Here is a 12,886-nt window from a genome sequence, read left to right as displayed (position 1 = left end):
CGGTGCATTTTTGCCCTTTTTAAAATGTATTTTCCCAGAGCAGCCACTATTTTGGCTGAAGAGCCGGGCTGTGCTCTGTGGTGGGTGGGTTGGAGCCAGCACAGGCAGCCCCAGCCTCTCCTCACAGAGGCCACCCCTGCAGCCCCCCCACAGCCAGCACCTTGCCACATAAACCGAATAGAGTACATGAATTGATTACTTAGTTCATATTCCAGACTAACTTTTTTGGGTTTTTTTGCTTACAGGATGAATACAACAACCACACTGGAACTGATCTAGTTGGCAGAATAATAGCAAAAATTAAGAGCCCCAGTGAAGATGATATAGAGATCCCACAATTTCAGGGGAAAGTCAGTACAGTTGAGTTTCCGTTTAACAGAGGAAGAGCTGAAATTGTAAGTGTGACTAAAATACAGTTAGCTCCATGACCAATGGATCTAATGGGGCCTATTTTCCTACAAAGTCGATCTTGCACCTTGTCATGTTTTGTAGAGGGTTAGCATCCCCTTTTGTAGCCTTCTCCTGCAGATAAGTAGATAAATCATTTCTTCTCTTTTATTATTTGGCTTCTGATTTTCAGAAAACATGAAGGAAGGACATTCTTTAAACTGTTTCTCCTTGCCAAGCGAGGGAAGTTTACAAGTACATTCACTTAGGGAATGGGACGTACAGGGGGATCCAGGATAAGTCGTCGTTTGAATTTCAGATGTAAATAACACTTCACTAATGTGTAGTTAAACCATTAATATTAGTGGTATTTTACATTTTTATTTGTAATACTGTCTGGCTGTAAGAACTTGAGATCATTTAGTCTGACATCCTCATATATATGTAATTAAATTTTTCCAGGTTCTCTTTAACTTTTATCAAGCTGACTAGGCTTATATATACATTGCAGAAAGGCATCCTATCCTCATTTGAAGAAGTAAAGCTGCCACTTCTCTACTTCTCTTTGCACTTTATTTCACTTACTGGTACCCTTGACCATTAAAAATGCTTGACTTACTTCAGTTTAAATCTCCAGCTGTAACATCGTGTATACCTCTGAAGGTACTGCACATTGGAGTTAGGTCATCACAGTCACTTCAACAAATACAGATTGGATTTTTAAGACCTCTGAGTACCATTTGTAACTATTGTTGGAAACCATAATATAAAAGTCACAAATTAAAATGTGCATATGCACAAAACCAGAACCTGTTCGAAACACACCAAAAAACCCAGCTGAGCATAGAGCTGCACATCTGTTCTGAGTGGAATGGTCACAACATCACTCTTAAAAGCCTACAGAGAACTTCAGTAAATAGGAGTATTTCATGTGGTGAAATAGGTATATATCCTGAAGTCTGTGGAAGTCTTCAGGCATTTAGAAGGTGTACTGAAGGAGAATCCAACTTTTTCAAGAAATTTCCTCAGCCACGTTTTTTAACTCATTCATTGGAAGCAGCTTCCCAGCAGACCAGCATCAGTGTGTGCCAGGTGGAGGCAGACACTGCCTTAACAGCAACTACAAAATCACCCAGTAAATCTTGGAAATCACAACAATAAAACCCCATTAGAATCACTAAAATCTTCATCATTTATTTTATTCAGTACTTCAACTGCTTTTATGGAACTGCGTAGATAAAACTTAATGACACAGCATAAATAATTCTCTGTTGATAACAACAAAGAACAGAAAAATCCAGTTAACACGGGCAAACGTTTTTCACTAAACAATCTGTCAAGCTCTGGTCTACTCTGATCCATAAGGAAAAGTGACAAAATATGTATGAAAAACAAGCTAGAAAAATAAAATGCATGGACAAAGTATCAGATAAAATTAATATGCTAATTGATTTATTGTGCGCTCTGAATTTCTCTTATTCCCCAGCCATGTTTCAGGAGTACTTTACTAACTGGTTTGTGAGCACATTTTTCTTAGGCAGCTGGGGTGGGAAAAAAGTGCAAAAGCATGGGTAAGGGATCATCTGTAACCAGTGGTTTGATGAACTAGCATTTTTCTCTGCAAATCTTGCATTTACACCTGTGGTAGAAATTTGAACAGATGTTTATAACTTCATACTATTAAGGGATTAATAACCCCATAGAGTGAAGTCTGACAGTTCAGACAAAATTACTGGATAATTTCTCAGACTCCTCACTGATGCAGAAATAGCAGGTTTTTTGTCTCCATGTGCTAATAACCTGCTATTTAGCCATTGTGACCTGGATACTCCAGTCTTGCTTCAGTGACTAACAATCTGTGTAATGGGGGGGTGGGGTGAGTATTTCAGATTTTTTTCTTTGGCTTGTTTTGGATTTGGGGGTTTTACAGGATTTTTGTAAGCAGATGCTTTTTATTTCTACTTAAATGTTCCTGGTTGAAGGTGGGAGGAGGTTGTCGCATTCTTCTACTCTCTCTTTATTGTGATTTGATGAGTTTTTACTGCTTTTGACAGTAACTTGTATTTCCTAGTCTTCCACTGGGAGTAATTCCATTTCAGTGAATCCTGTACCTCTTCTTCTCTTCAGGCAGTTTTCAGTTGTCTAATTTATACCAAGTTCTCTGACTTTAGACAATTCACAAAGCTCATGTGGAAAGAATTTGTTGGTTGTGATGCAATGTACTTTTCATATGACCAATGGGGATGGGATGGGACACACCACTGTTTTTTTCAAGTATCTTGAAATTGTTCCATCTTGTTTATAAATATAATTACGTACAATTACCATCATTGTAATGAAGATGATAATCTGACATATTTACCCTTACACTGAGGTTCAGGAATACTAAACTTGTTTAATGAGGGAAAAATGTTTAGATTTTTATTAGTATACATTTTCTTAAGGAAATTATATTTCCCCTACAGACTTCTCCTAATTAAATATGTAGCTGCAATATTTTTGAAAGCCATAAAGACTTTCTTTGAAGGTTATATATCTATCTCTTCTTTTAGGCTGCAACTACCTCTCTCTTGATTTGGCCAGTTGAGTAGCAATTTCTACATGTTAAAGGTGGAAACAGTATGAGTTTTATTATAAGCATTATTCATTTTATGCATGATACCTTTCCCAAAGTAACAGCACATTTAGATGTTACCTATACTAATTTTATTTCTATCTATCATTCTTTATGGGTTTATAATATTTCCTGTGTTTGTTAAGAAAGGCGAGGGATTTAGTTTGACTTTTCAATAAGGAATTGATAAAAAATGAGATTGATGTTCGTGGTAGTGTTTGGATATATATTCTTTATTCATTTGGGACCTGCTGTCTACTTCCATGGTAACAGCAGTAACTTTAACTGAGCACTGGGAATAGTTTGTTTTCCCTTCTCTGTGTTTATACATCGGGCCTTTCTTTTTAATGTTCCGTTTGCATTTGTCCACAAGCTGAATGAAGTACCTCTGAGGAAGTCTTACAGGACAGTGCAGAGAATATCTTTTTCTGAGCATGTCTCTTAAATGTATAGCCAGCAATAATAAGGCTCTTTAAACAGGTAAAATGACAATCTTAATCCTTAAATATTAAAATAGTTACTGCTAAATATTTGTATTTAACTTCTCTTTAATAGCTGCAAAAGGCATTTCCAAGCCAATACTTAAAACTGTAGTAATATTGTGTAGGCATCATGTGTTAGGTAATTTATAAGATCTAGCATTTGAAGAATGTTCATTTTATTTTGTGTCACTGCAAGTGTGAATATGAACTTATGTATGTTTGTGTGTTTGTTTTATTAGAGTCTAGTGCTGGCTGAAAATAGTCCTGGAAGAGATAGCACTGAATATATTCTTGTATTCGAGCCAGATCTTCCAGCTTTGAGAATACCTTTGGAGCCATACCGTCTGTCATTTATGTTTTACAATGGTATGTTTCAGCTACTTTAAAATGCTTGCTTTTCCTTAGAAGCAATTAGTTTTATGTCCGTAATACTTCTTCAAAACTGTGTAATAGCTTAAGAGATTTTTGCTGATGTTTAAACCAACTATGTTACTGGTTTTTTCTTCTAAAAATACGTATATTTCTGTAGATTTCAAGAAGCAGCAACAGATGGCAACACTTACAAAGGAGAGAGACCAATTATCTCAGTCCATTGGTGTTTACAGAAATTGGTTAGATACTACTAATCAACTTGTAAATGCACTTAAATGTAAGTCCAATCAAATACATGATTAAATTTCCTGGGAATTACACTTTTTTCCTTTATTAATTTTAAGAATATAAAGAGGGGGAGGAAAATAGGTATTGAAATCATGAGATACAGTAATTAGGGTTCATAACCTAATCAGGGCAGCAGGGGGGAGTATATCTTTGAATTAGCAGGGAAGCATCTAGTTATTTGGTCAATCTGCCTGTAAAGGGTCTTGATTTGAGGTAGAACTTCTTATGCCAGAACTGTCAAAAAGAGAAATAAAACATTGAAGTGTGTGGTCTGATTCTGTTTTTCCGTGACTGCCTTGCCCTCCCATCTTTGCAGTGGATGTGTGAATGCTCATTGATCTGGAAATCTGACAGTTGCCTAAAAACATGTTTAGGGAATGAACCATCAATAATCCTCTTTCAAAAAGTTAGTCTTGCATTTTCAAAATGTTACTTTTTCCACCAGATTTTGACCCTGTGTACATTGTTCAAAAGCATTGTGTAGCTATTAATTGTTAGCTCAATGTTCTTTAGCTAATTTAATCCTTTGTATAGTCTGTTAAACAGCAGATCCGTGTAAGGGCAGTGGTTTATGGGAATGGGAGAGATAAAGAAAATGGTTTCTTTGCATTATTTTTTTGTTTGAATCATCCTGTCTGTTGATCAGAAGCTTTGATTTAATAAATGCATTTTGAAATTTTATTTCAAGTAATCATTGAATGTAAGTAAAGCGTGCTAGAATTAAAGGATGCTGCTGTTTCTTGTAATTTTAGCACAGGGCTATGTTTCTGTTGCTTGCTTCATGTTCCCAGTATGGATGCAAATTCCTGAATTCCAGTGTGAAAGCAAAAGGTTTTGTTTCGTATTTGCAGATTTTTGCTCATCTCTAGAGAGTAAGCTAGAGCACAACATTATACTGTAAGCTTAAATAACATTTTCATATATAAACCTATTTGAATAGATAGAGTTGAAAGCAACTCACCTATTTACTCACTTGTTTTCAAAATTACTTCAGTTGAGATATGAGACTTGAGGAAATAGCGTCTAGGAAGTGCTATCCCACATAAGAGACTAAAGAGGGTAGTGCCGGCTACCGCTCTTTCCTCTTGCCCTTTCACCTGTTGGAGAACCATTTGGAAAGATAAATAAGGATGAAAATTAAAAAGAGAGCTTAAATTCTCAGACTGATATAAGGACTGGTGCAGCTGCTTGCTGAAGCTGAAGTAGATGTCAGCTGCTGAAATAGATGAGAAGCTGGACAAATCACAAGATCTTTGTGGACAAATCTTGATATTCTGTGCTGAAATTAAGAAGTAGATAGGATCAGCCATGGGTGGCATAATTCTTTTGTAAGAAATTCTCTAAAAAGTGTTCCATTGCTTTCTAATATTTCCTTACTCTCTGTTGATTTTATTGGTTTCAGATCAGGTTAAAGAAGCTGAAACAAAAGAAACTCAACTGAAGAGCCAACTGAGAAAATACCAGATTGAATTACCAGAGAAAAACACAGTATGAGTTATTTCTTATTAACCTCCATCGTATCTTAAGAATAAATTTAGTCTTAGTATGAAATTGGTATCATTATATAACATTATGGAATCATACTGGTATATACACAAGAACCTGTTTAGAAACTCTGAAAATTTAAACCATGAAGAAAATTTGTGAACAATGCCAAACTTAATTTATTTTTTACTTGCTTTTCTGCTAATGTGACTATCTCTTAAAGAAGCTGCTGAAAAAATAAGAAGATCTTATTTCTCATCCACCTTTGGATCTTGTTTTTACCTTTCTGCTAAGGTTAACAATTATGTTACTGGTATTGATAGTTTTCATAATGGGGTTTTGCAGGCTGATCAATGTACACTGGATGTATTCTGGAAAAAGTAGACCAAAGGAAAGCACTTCTTTTGTAAGAATTAGAGAATTTCATATGTTACTGACAAAGTCAATATAAAAGTACATTTGAAAGATTCAGAGCAATGGACCCCATTGCTAATTTCCTGTAAAGATCCAGTTATATAAAGATCCAGTTATATTATTAAAACTTTTCACAGAGAGCTGCTAACATTTTAAAAATATACAGGTAAACAATCATCTATCTTCAGATCAAATAAAAACAAATGTTACAGTCATTAAGCAGAGATCAGTAACATTAAATTATACTGTCGTGGTTTAAGCCAGTCGGCAAGTCAGCCACGCGGTTTCTACTCCCCCCCCACCCCCCCGAGGGATGGGAAGGAGAATCAAAAGAATGTAACTCCCACGGGTTGAGATAAAAACAGTCCAGTAACTAAGGTATAACACAAATCACTACTGCTACCACCAATAATAATTATTATAAGAGAAATAACAAGGGAAGAGAATACGATACCGCCCGCCGGAAAAGAGCCCGACAGAAAGAGGACGTGCCCTTCTGGGTAACTCCTAGTTACATCCCCGGGCATGATGTGCTGTGGTATGGAATACCTCTTTGACTAGTTTGGGTCAGGTGTACTGTCCCTGCTTCCTCCCGGCTTCTCCTCCTCCCTGGCAGAGCATGAGACTCACAAAGTCCTTGGTCAGGGTAAACATTCTGACCAGCAACTGAAAACATTGGCTTTATCAGCATTATTCCCAGGCCAAAAGTCAAAACCACAGCACTGCACCAGCCACTAAGAAGGAGAAAAACTGACTGCTGCTGCTGAACCCAGGACATATATACATTCTGCAATCATGATACCCAGGTTCCCCTTGCTGGCTACGCTTTTCAGGCCTGGATGTAGTCCTCTTCTAAAACTGCTTCTTTTTGTACAGTCGTGCTTGTCTTTTTCTGCTGGTTTAAACTTTCTTCAGTTTTAGCTCTAATCAAGCTCCAGTAGCTCTTTGTGAAAAGCTCCCTGAAGTCTTTAAAACAAAATAAGTAGCAATAAAAAAGTTCATAGTCACAACTGCAGTGTGCCTCCTTTCGCTCTCCTCTGAGATTATATGCAGCAGTCCCTTACATATTAAGAGTCTGTTTCAGTTTATTGAAGATTTTTTATTAAGAACTTGATTGAGAACAAGTAAACTAACTACTTCTATAGCTCAGGCCAATGATACATGCTTGCTAACTTTAAATTTTAATTCTCAGCTTCAGTATGTGGATTCTCTGATAAAACAAAAGATGTTGGACCAAGAAGGAGTAATGAAACAGCCAAGGCGAACTTGTACTCTCCCAAACTATCCAAAAGGCAACCAGGATATTTTAGGCAAGGTAAGTTTTCTCTCTGAGAGCCTTAGGATGAGTTTGGTTGTTAAATGGTAGTGATGAAATATTAGCCAACCAAATATGCGAGTAATTTTTGAGAAGTATTGAAAAGAAGACAGGATTCTCAACCCATCAGATGACTAGCTCTTCCAACAGACCCATCAACAGGAGAATTAGATGTTTGATTGAAGTTGCAGGATAATTGTGATTAGTATGAAAAGGGGAAGTGGCCTTGGCATCTGTGTTGATTGTTCCAACTTTTGTGGTACAGATTGCACATTTAGCACAAATTGAGGATAACGAAGCAGCAAAAGTTATCTCTTGGCATTTGGCAAGCGACATGGACTGTGTAGTCACATTGACTACTGAAGCTGCTCGTTCTATCTTTGATGAAACTCAAGGTCGACAGCAAGTGTTACCTCTTGACTCTATTTACAAGGGGACACTCCCTGACTGGAACAGGTAGGGGAAAAAAACAATGAAATTTCTGCATTTGTATTTCATATGAGTTGAATTATTTTTTTTATTACTATTTTGTCGAACTCGTTTTTTAAACTTCTGTTAATGATTCAAAGCATAAGATTTCTAGCTTCATAATTTTAACAGTAATGTCACTTGAAGCATTAGCTAAGATTGTAGCTTTGTCTCCTCTGCTGTGCATTGTTCTTTGTTTGGTAGGGTTTTTCTATTAAAGAGAAGACAATCTACCTTTTCTTCACTTCTAAATAATTCTACTGCTTCACATCAAATATTAACTTTTATAAAAATCCATTTCTAGTGTACATTCCCTAAAATCATCTGTAGTTATAAAACTCAATTCTGCTGTTCTGGTTTCCTGGAAGATAAAGGAAAATACAATAATTCCATGCCTGAAAATAATTTGTTTGTGAAGATGACTGCTAATATCATGAAAAAATGCCTTTTAGAAAAGATTGAATGTGCAGATACATTTATAAGGTCCAAAATCTCAGTCAGTTTTTCATAAAATAGATTATTAAAACCTGCCCATAAAATTAGTCACATGAATTTGTTGGATATACATTCATTACAAATTAGTGTTTTACCAAAGAATCTTTAATATCACTGGCATTTCAGATCTTATTGGGATCATTTAGTACCTAATGTGGAAGTGTTAAGATGCATTCAATTCCATTTGAGATTTCTGATGAGATTGTCAGAAGCAATAATGAAATAAAGGCAAATGACTTTTTTTTTTTTTTTTTCTTTTCCCCCTCACTCTGCCCTTTCCTTAACCAGGCCTTTACCTCACTTAAGAAATGGAAAAACCTTCTTCAGACCTATTGGAAACCCTGTATTTGCCAGAAATCTGTTAACATTTCCAGATAATGTAAAGGAGTGTCAAACAGGTAAATGATATCAAAGAAATTGTTCATAATTTCTTTCTTTGTAATAAATAAAATACAGAAACATCAAAAATCATAATTCATTCAGTAGTCTTCATTGAGACATTTTCAAATACCAGTGAGGACAGGAAAGCACTGACACCCACAGGGAGGTGGCACTAGGAGAGAGAGACCACATCCTTTTCCTACAGTTTTTTTCTTAGATTAAGGAGATCTAGTCCTTAATAGAGAGAGTTGGAATTTGTAATTATTTCAGTAAGTTTTTCATTTAACTTCACAACTTCTCAGTATTGAAATATTCATCTCTTCATAAAAACCAATTTTTGGTCCAGTGTATTTTCAGAAAATTAGATACTGTCAGAGGCTTTAACGATAAATTGTTCTCCATGGCCCTCAGGGGAATTTAAAAACCGTATTGCTTGACATATCTCATGCAAGGCTGCATCAAGCTAGGCTTTGTATAGAACAGCTTTTTCTGCGAGAGAAAAGTCTTAAACTCAGTTGAATCGTCAGCCTGTGAATGTTTGGGGTTTTTTTTTCTTTGTTAACCCATTGAATATTAAGAAATGTTAAGAAACTGAGAACACAGTTCAGGAAGGACTTTAAAAAATTATCATTTATATAATTTCCTAAAACTTGGGATTTTATTATGTGTGTCTTCATAAATGTAAAAGTAAGATGTCAAGCGAGTACTTTGGAAAATAATTGTCTTATGGCATAATTGATTGTAAACATAGTAAATTTTTTTCTTTATGAATTCTTTGATGAAAACAAGAGATTGCTGTTTATCTCAATCTCAGAATGAAATTTCAGTGAAAAACATGCAGATGCTGTTTTCCTGATACTTATCTAAAAAGCTGTAGTAGTGATGCCTCGGAATTGATTTTTTTCAAAACTCAAGTTATTTTGTTTGCAGAGAAATATAATGATTCAAAAAATTACATTTTTCAGTGTTTGGGATGCTCTTGGGTGACACTATCATTATAGATAATTTGGATGCTGCCAACCATTACAGAAAAGAGGTATGTTTCAATTATTCTTTGTATTTTTTAAAACAAACATATTGCATGGTTATGTATTTAATACATTACAAACTTAGATTAATTGCTGAGTTTAATGCTGCATCAGTTGTAAGGGTGCTTACTGTCTGTGGATCTCGATGCACTTAGCAGTGAATGAAATCCCTCTTACTGGCAGTGGCAAAATTATCTCTATTCAACAAATTCTATTATGTGAATATTGCCATGAAGCATGAGACCATGTTTTTAAATATAAACAGTTTTAGTTTTGCAGTTTAGTATTAAATGCAAGCGCATCAGTACTTTCCAAGTTCCTGTATGTATAATAAAACACAGGAACCTGAGGCAGATGATGAAATTTCAGATCCACGAAAATCTGCATGTGAAACTTACGAGATCTTTTTCTGACCCATTTTATTTAGGTTCAATAGGACACATTTTAGCAGGCAAGAGGCTCTGAGGAAGTCCTGACACTTGGCACTTTGTTTCAGCTTACAAGTTTGCTAGAATTGAAATAATGATTCAGCAGAAGAATATGGAACTGTACAGATTAAACATTAAGCTCTTGGGGTTGGATATTTTTTTTTCCTCTGCAGAAGTGTAAGAAATTGTGCTGTGGGGTTGTTCTTAAGAGAACAACAAGTTAATAAGGAATCTGGTGGCATCTAAAATTGGTTACCTGTTTTGCTCTTTCACAGCCAGTGCAGTTCTGTGCTCTGGGCCTGACCAGCTTGTTTACTGTGGGATTCTGTTCCCTGTTTATTGGCTTCTACTAGCTGGGAACCAGGGAACAAGGAGTGTTTTGAATGCTTCCAAAGAGTGTCTCAGAAATACGGATACAGTCATAGTAAAAAATCCAGATGATTGACATTAGTATTTTAATTTTCATCATGTGTTATAGCCATCCCTGTATCCATCAAGTGAACATTTTTCAACTGTGAAGACTGTGTGTGCTTCTTTCATCAAAAAGTATATATTTTTACTGGAAAATAAAGCAGGAGAGTCTGGAGAATCAGATTTGGGTTGTTAATCAGTGTCAGGAGACTGACCATCTGTGTCTGATCAGGAAAAGGAGTTTGTGCACATGGTCATTTCTCAAAATTAGGTCTGGTTCATTTTACCTTATTAGTCTGTTACCCTATTTATTTCGGTCACCCACCACAGGTAAATTTCATCAACTATATGGAAGTTTTATTGAATATGTTATAAGAAGTAAATCCCTTGGAATTTAGATGCTTTAAATAAATCTTGTGCATTTTGGGGAGGGGAAGAGAAAAAAGCCATCTTCATCAAGTAGTTCAATTTTTTATCAACACTGAAGTTTATTGACATTACTTCATAGTATATGTTGATAATTAGCATTACTTGAAAGCAAAAGTCATTAAATGTAATTTTGTAAAATACGTTCTCATTAGAGAACAAGGGGCATCATGACTGAAAGATACAAAGCTTCACAGCAGCACTGCTGAAAACTTAGATTTTCCATGGGTTACTAATTTAGTATCACTTTTTATATCTGTGTAGGTTGTAAAAATTGCACGTTGCCCTACTTTGCTGACTAGGGCAGGAGACAGGATTCTTAGTAATGGAAAATTTGGAGGCCTTCAGAATAAAGCTCCTCCAATGGACAAACTCAGAGGAATGGTATTTGGAGCACCCATGCCAAAACTTTACTCTACTTTTGCTGGACAGATAGGTGGGTTAATGAAGTCATGAAAATACAAAACTTTCAAAATTATATTGCTTGCCTATGTTTGTTATTCTTTTACGTAATTTAAAAAGGAAAACTTCAATTGAGCATACTGTTATTTTAAGACATACAACGTATATGATGTCCTTTTTTTGAATTTCCCTTTTCTTTAAAGTTTACAGCTATTAAAATTTCCTGAAAGAAAATAATAATAGTCATGAGATATTCCCCCTTTATCTTAGTCTTGTTAAAAAGTATAAGCAGTTGTAATCATTCAAACAGCAGGCATGAGAAGCTTGAGCTGATTGAATTCCAGCATCTTTGAAAAATAAGGTTTGGGTCTTTTCTTCTCTAGAATACCATACAGCAATTCAGAATTTCTTACTGTGCAAGAAAGTTCTATGAAGCAGTGGCAGAAAAATTCCTGTTGTTTTAAGAGTCATGCAAAACATCTTCTACAGTATTTCCCTAACAGGAAGATACCTTCTATTTCCTGTGGGATCACTTACATTTCATTATGTCTAGAGTCCTCCTTTCAGAATAAAGGTTGTAAGTTAAAAGATGGTGGCTTCTGACACATGACAGGTGACCTGACTGATTTGTAAAACATTGAAAAGTCTTAATCACAAATAAAGTTGTTCTTAAATACTTAATTTTCAAAAGAAAGGAAATGAAGTTTCTTCATGACAGTCTTCCTAGAAATGTGCAATATAGAGGAGTGGGAGAGAACAAGAGAGAGAGAACACCTGTACTTATCGGAGTAGCTTTGAATATGAGCAAACTACAATAACATTAACCAATTGAGGGAGAAGGAAGACTAAAAAGATCTTTCCTAAACATTCCAGTAAAAATACATTACATGTAGGGAAACCATAGTAAGCATTTGAGCTACAGACTGAAATATGCTGGGTTTAGCACACTGTATTTTTCTGTCAACACATTTTCAATTGTTGAACTCAGTTGCTACCCAATGTAAATTAAATTGGAATTGTGTATAATTTAGTACAGGGACAAACATGACAGAAGAAAAGGAATGTTTTAATTTCACTTCGATAGTTATTAGACACTTAAAGGAAAATAATAGTGAAATTCCATATAAAGGACAGCACCTCATTACAAAAGACTTGTTTTGCACTGAGTTTCAGCCTTAACATTAGTTTTGACTTGCTCTTCTTCTATGTTTGTAGCATAAAAGCAAGATAGTTACTTACACTGTGATTACACTGACAAGGTACTTCTAGAATAAACCATACTAAGAATTTACAATGCCTTTTGTCAGTCTTCAGTAACTGTGCATGCTTTCACCCTGTGCCAAATGTAAGGTAATTTAGTGTTCAGTTGAGCTTTGTGCTGCCTCATATTCACCACAAAGTAAAATGAATGAGTCTGGGCTAACATGCTCGAACCCTTTATTACCTGACATATTTATTCAATGCCTAGACAAAGAAAAATTCTTTGTCTC

At 35.5% G+C, this 12,886-nt stretch overlaps 1 protein-coding gene across 3 annotated transcripts in view; it reads left to right on the top strand.

The window, feature by feature from the left end:
- Positions 1-12,886, top strand: part of SMCHD1 (structural maintenance of chromosomes flexible hinge domain containing 1) — a 71,888-nt gene that overhangs the window by 56,011 nt on the left and 2,991 nt on the right. For 2 of the 3 annotated variants that reach the window (XM_080609826.1, XM_080609824.1), the window contains exons 37-45: positions 246-395; positions 3,723-3,849; positions 4,013-4,132; positions 5,546-5,631; positions 7,235-7,357; positions 7,623-7,813; positions 8,609-8,718; positions 9,667-9,737; positions 11,259-11,430. In XM_080609826.1, the coding sequence (XP_080465952.1) occupies positions 246-395; positions 3,723-3,849; positions 4,013-4,132; positions 5,546-5,631; positions 7,235-7,357; positions 7,623-7,813; positions 8,609-8,718; positions 9,667-9,737; positions 11,259-11,430 (1,150 nt within the window). The remainder of the gene's footprint in view (positions 1-245; positions 396-3,722; positions 3,850-4,012; positions 4,133-5,545; positions 5,632-7,234; positions 7,358-7,622; positions 7,814-8,608; positions 8,719-9,666; positions 9,738-11,258; positions 11,431-12,886) is intronic. The other variant, XM_080609825.1, reaches the window with a different exon arrangement.

The sequence above is a fragment of the Psittacula echo genome (genome assembly GCF_963264785.1).
Source record: "Psittacula echo genome assembly, chromosome: 2".
Lineage (NCBI taxonomy): Eukaryota > Metazoa > Chordata > Aves > Psittaciformes > Psittacidae > Psittacula > Psittacula echo.
Note: the sequence above shows the minus strand (reverse complement) of the source record. Positions and strands in the feature narration are given on the sequence as shown.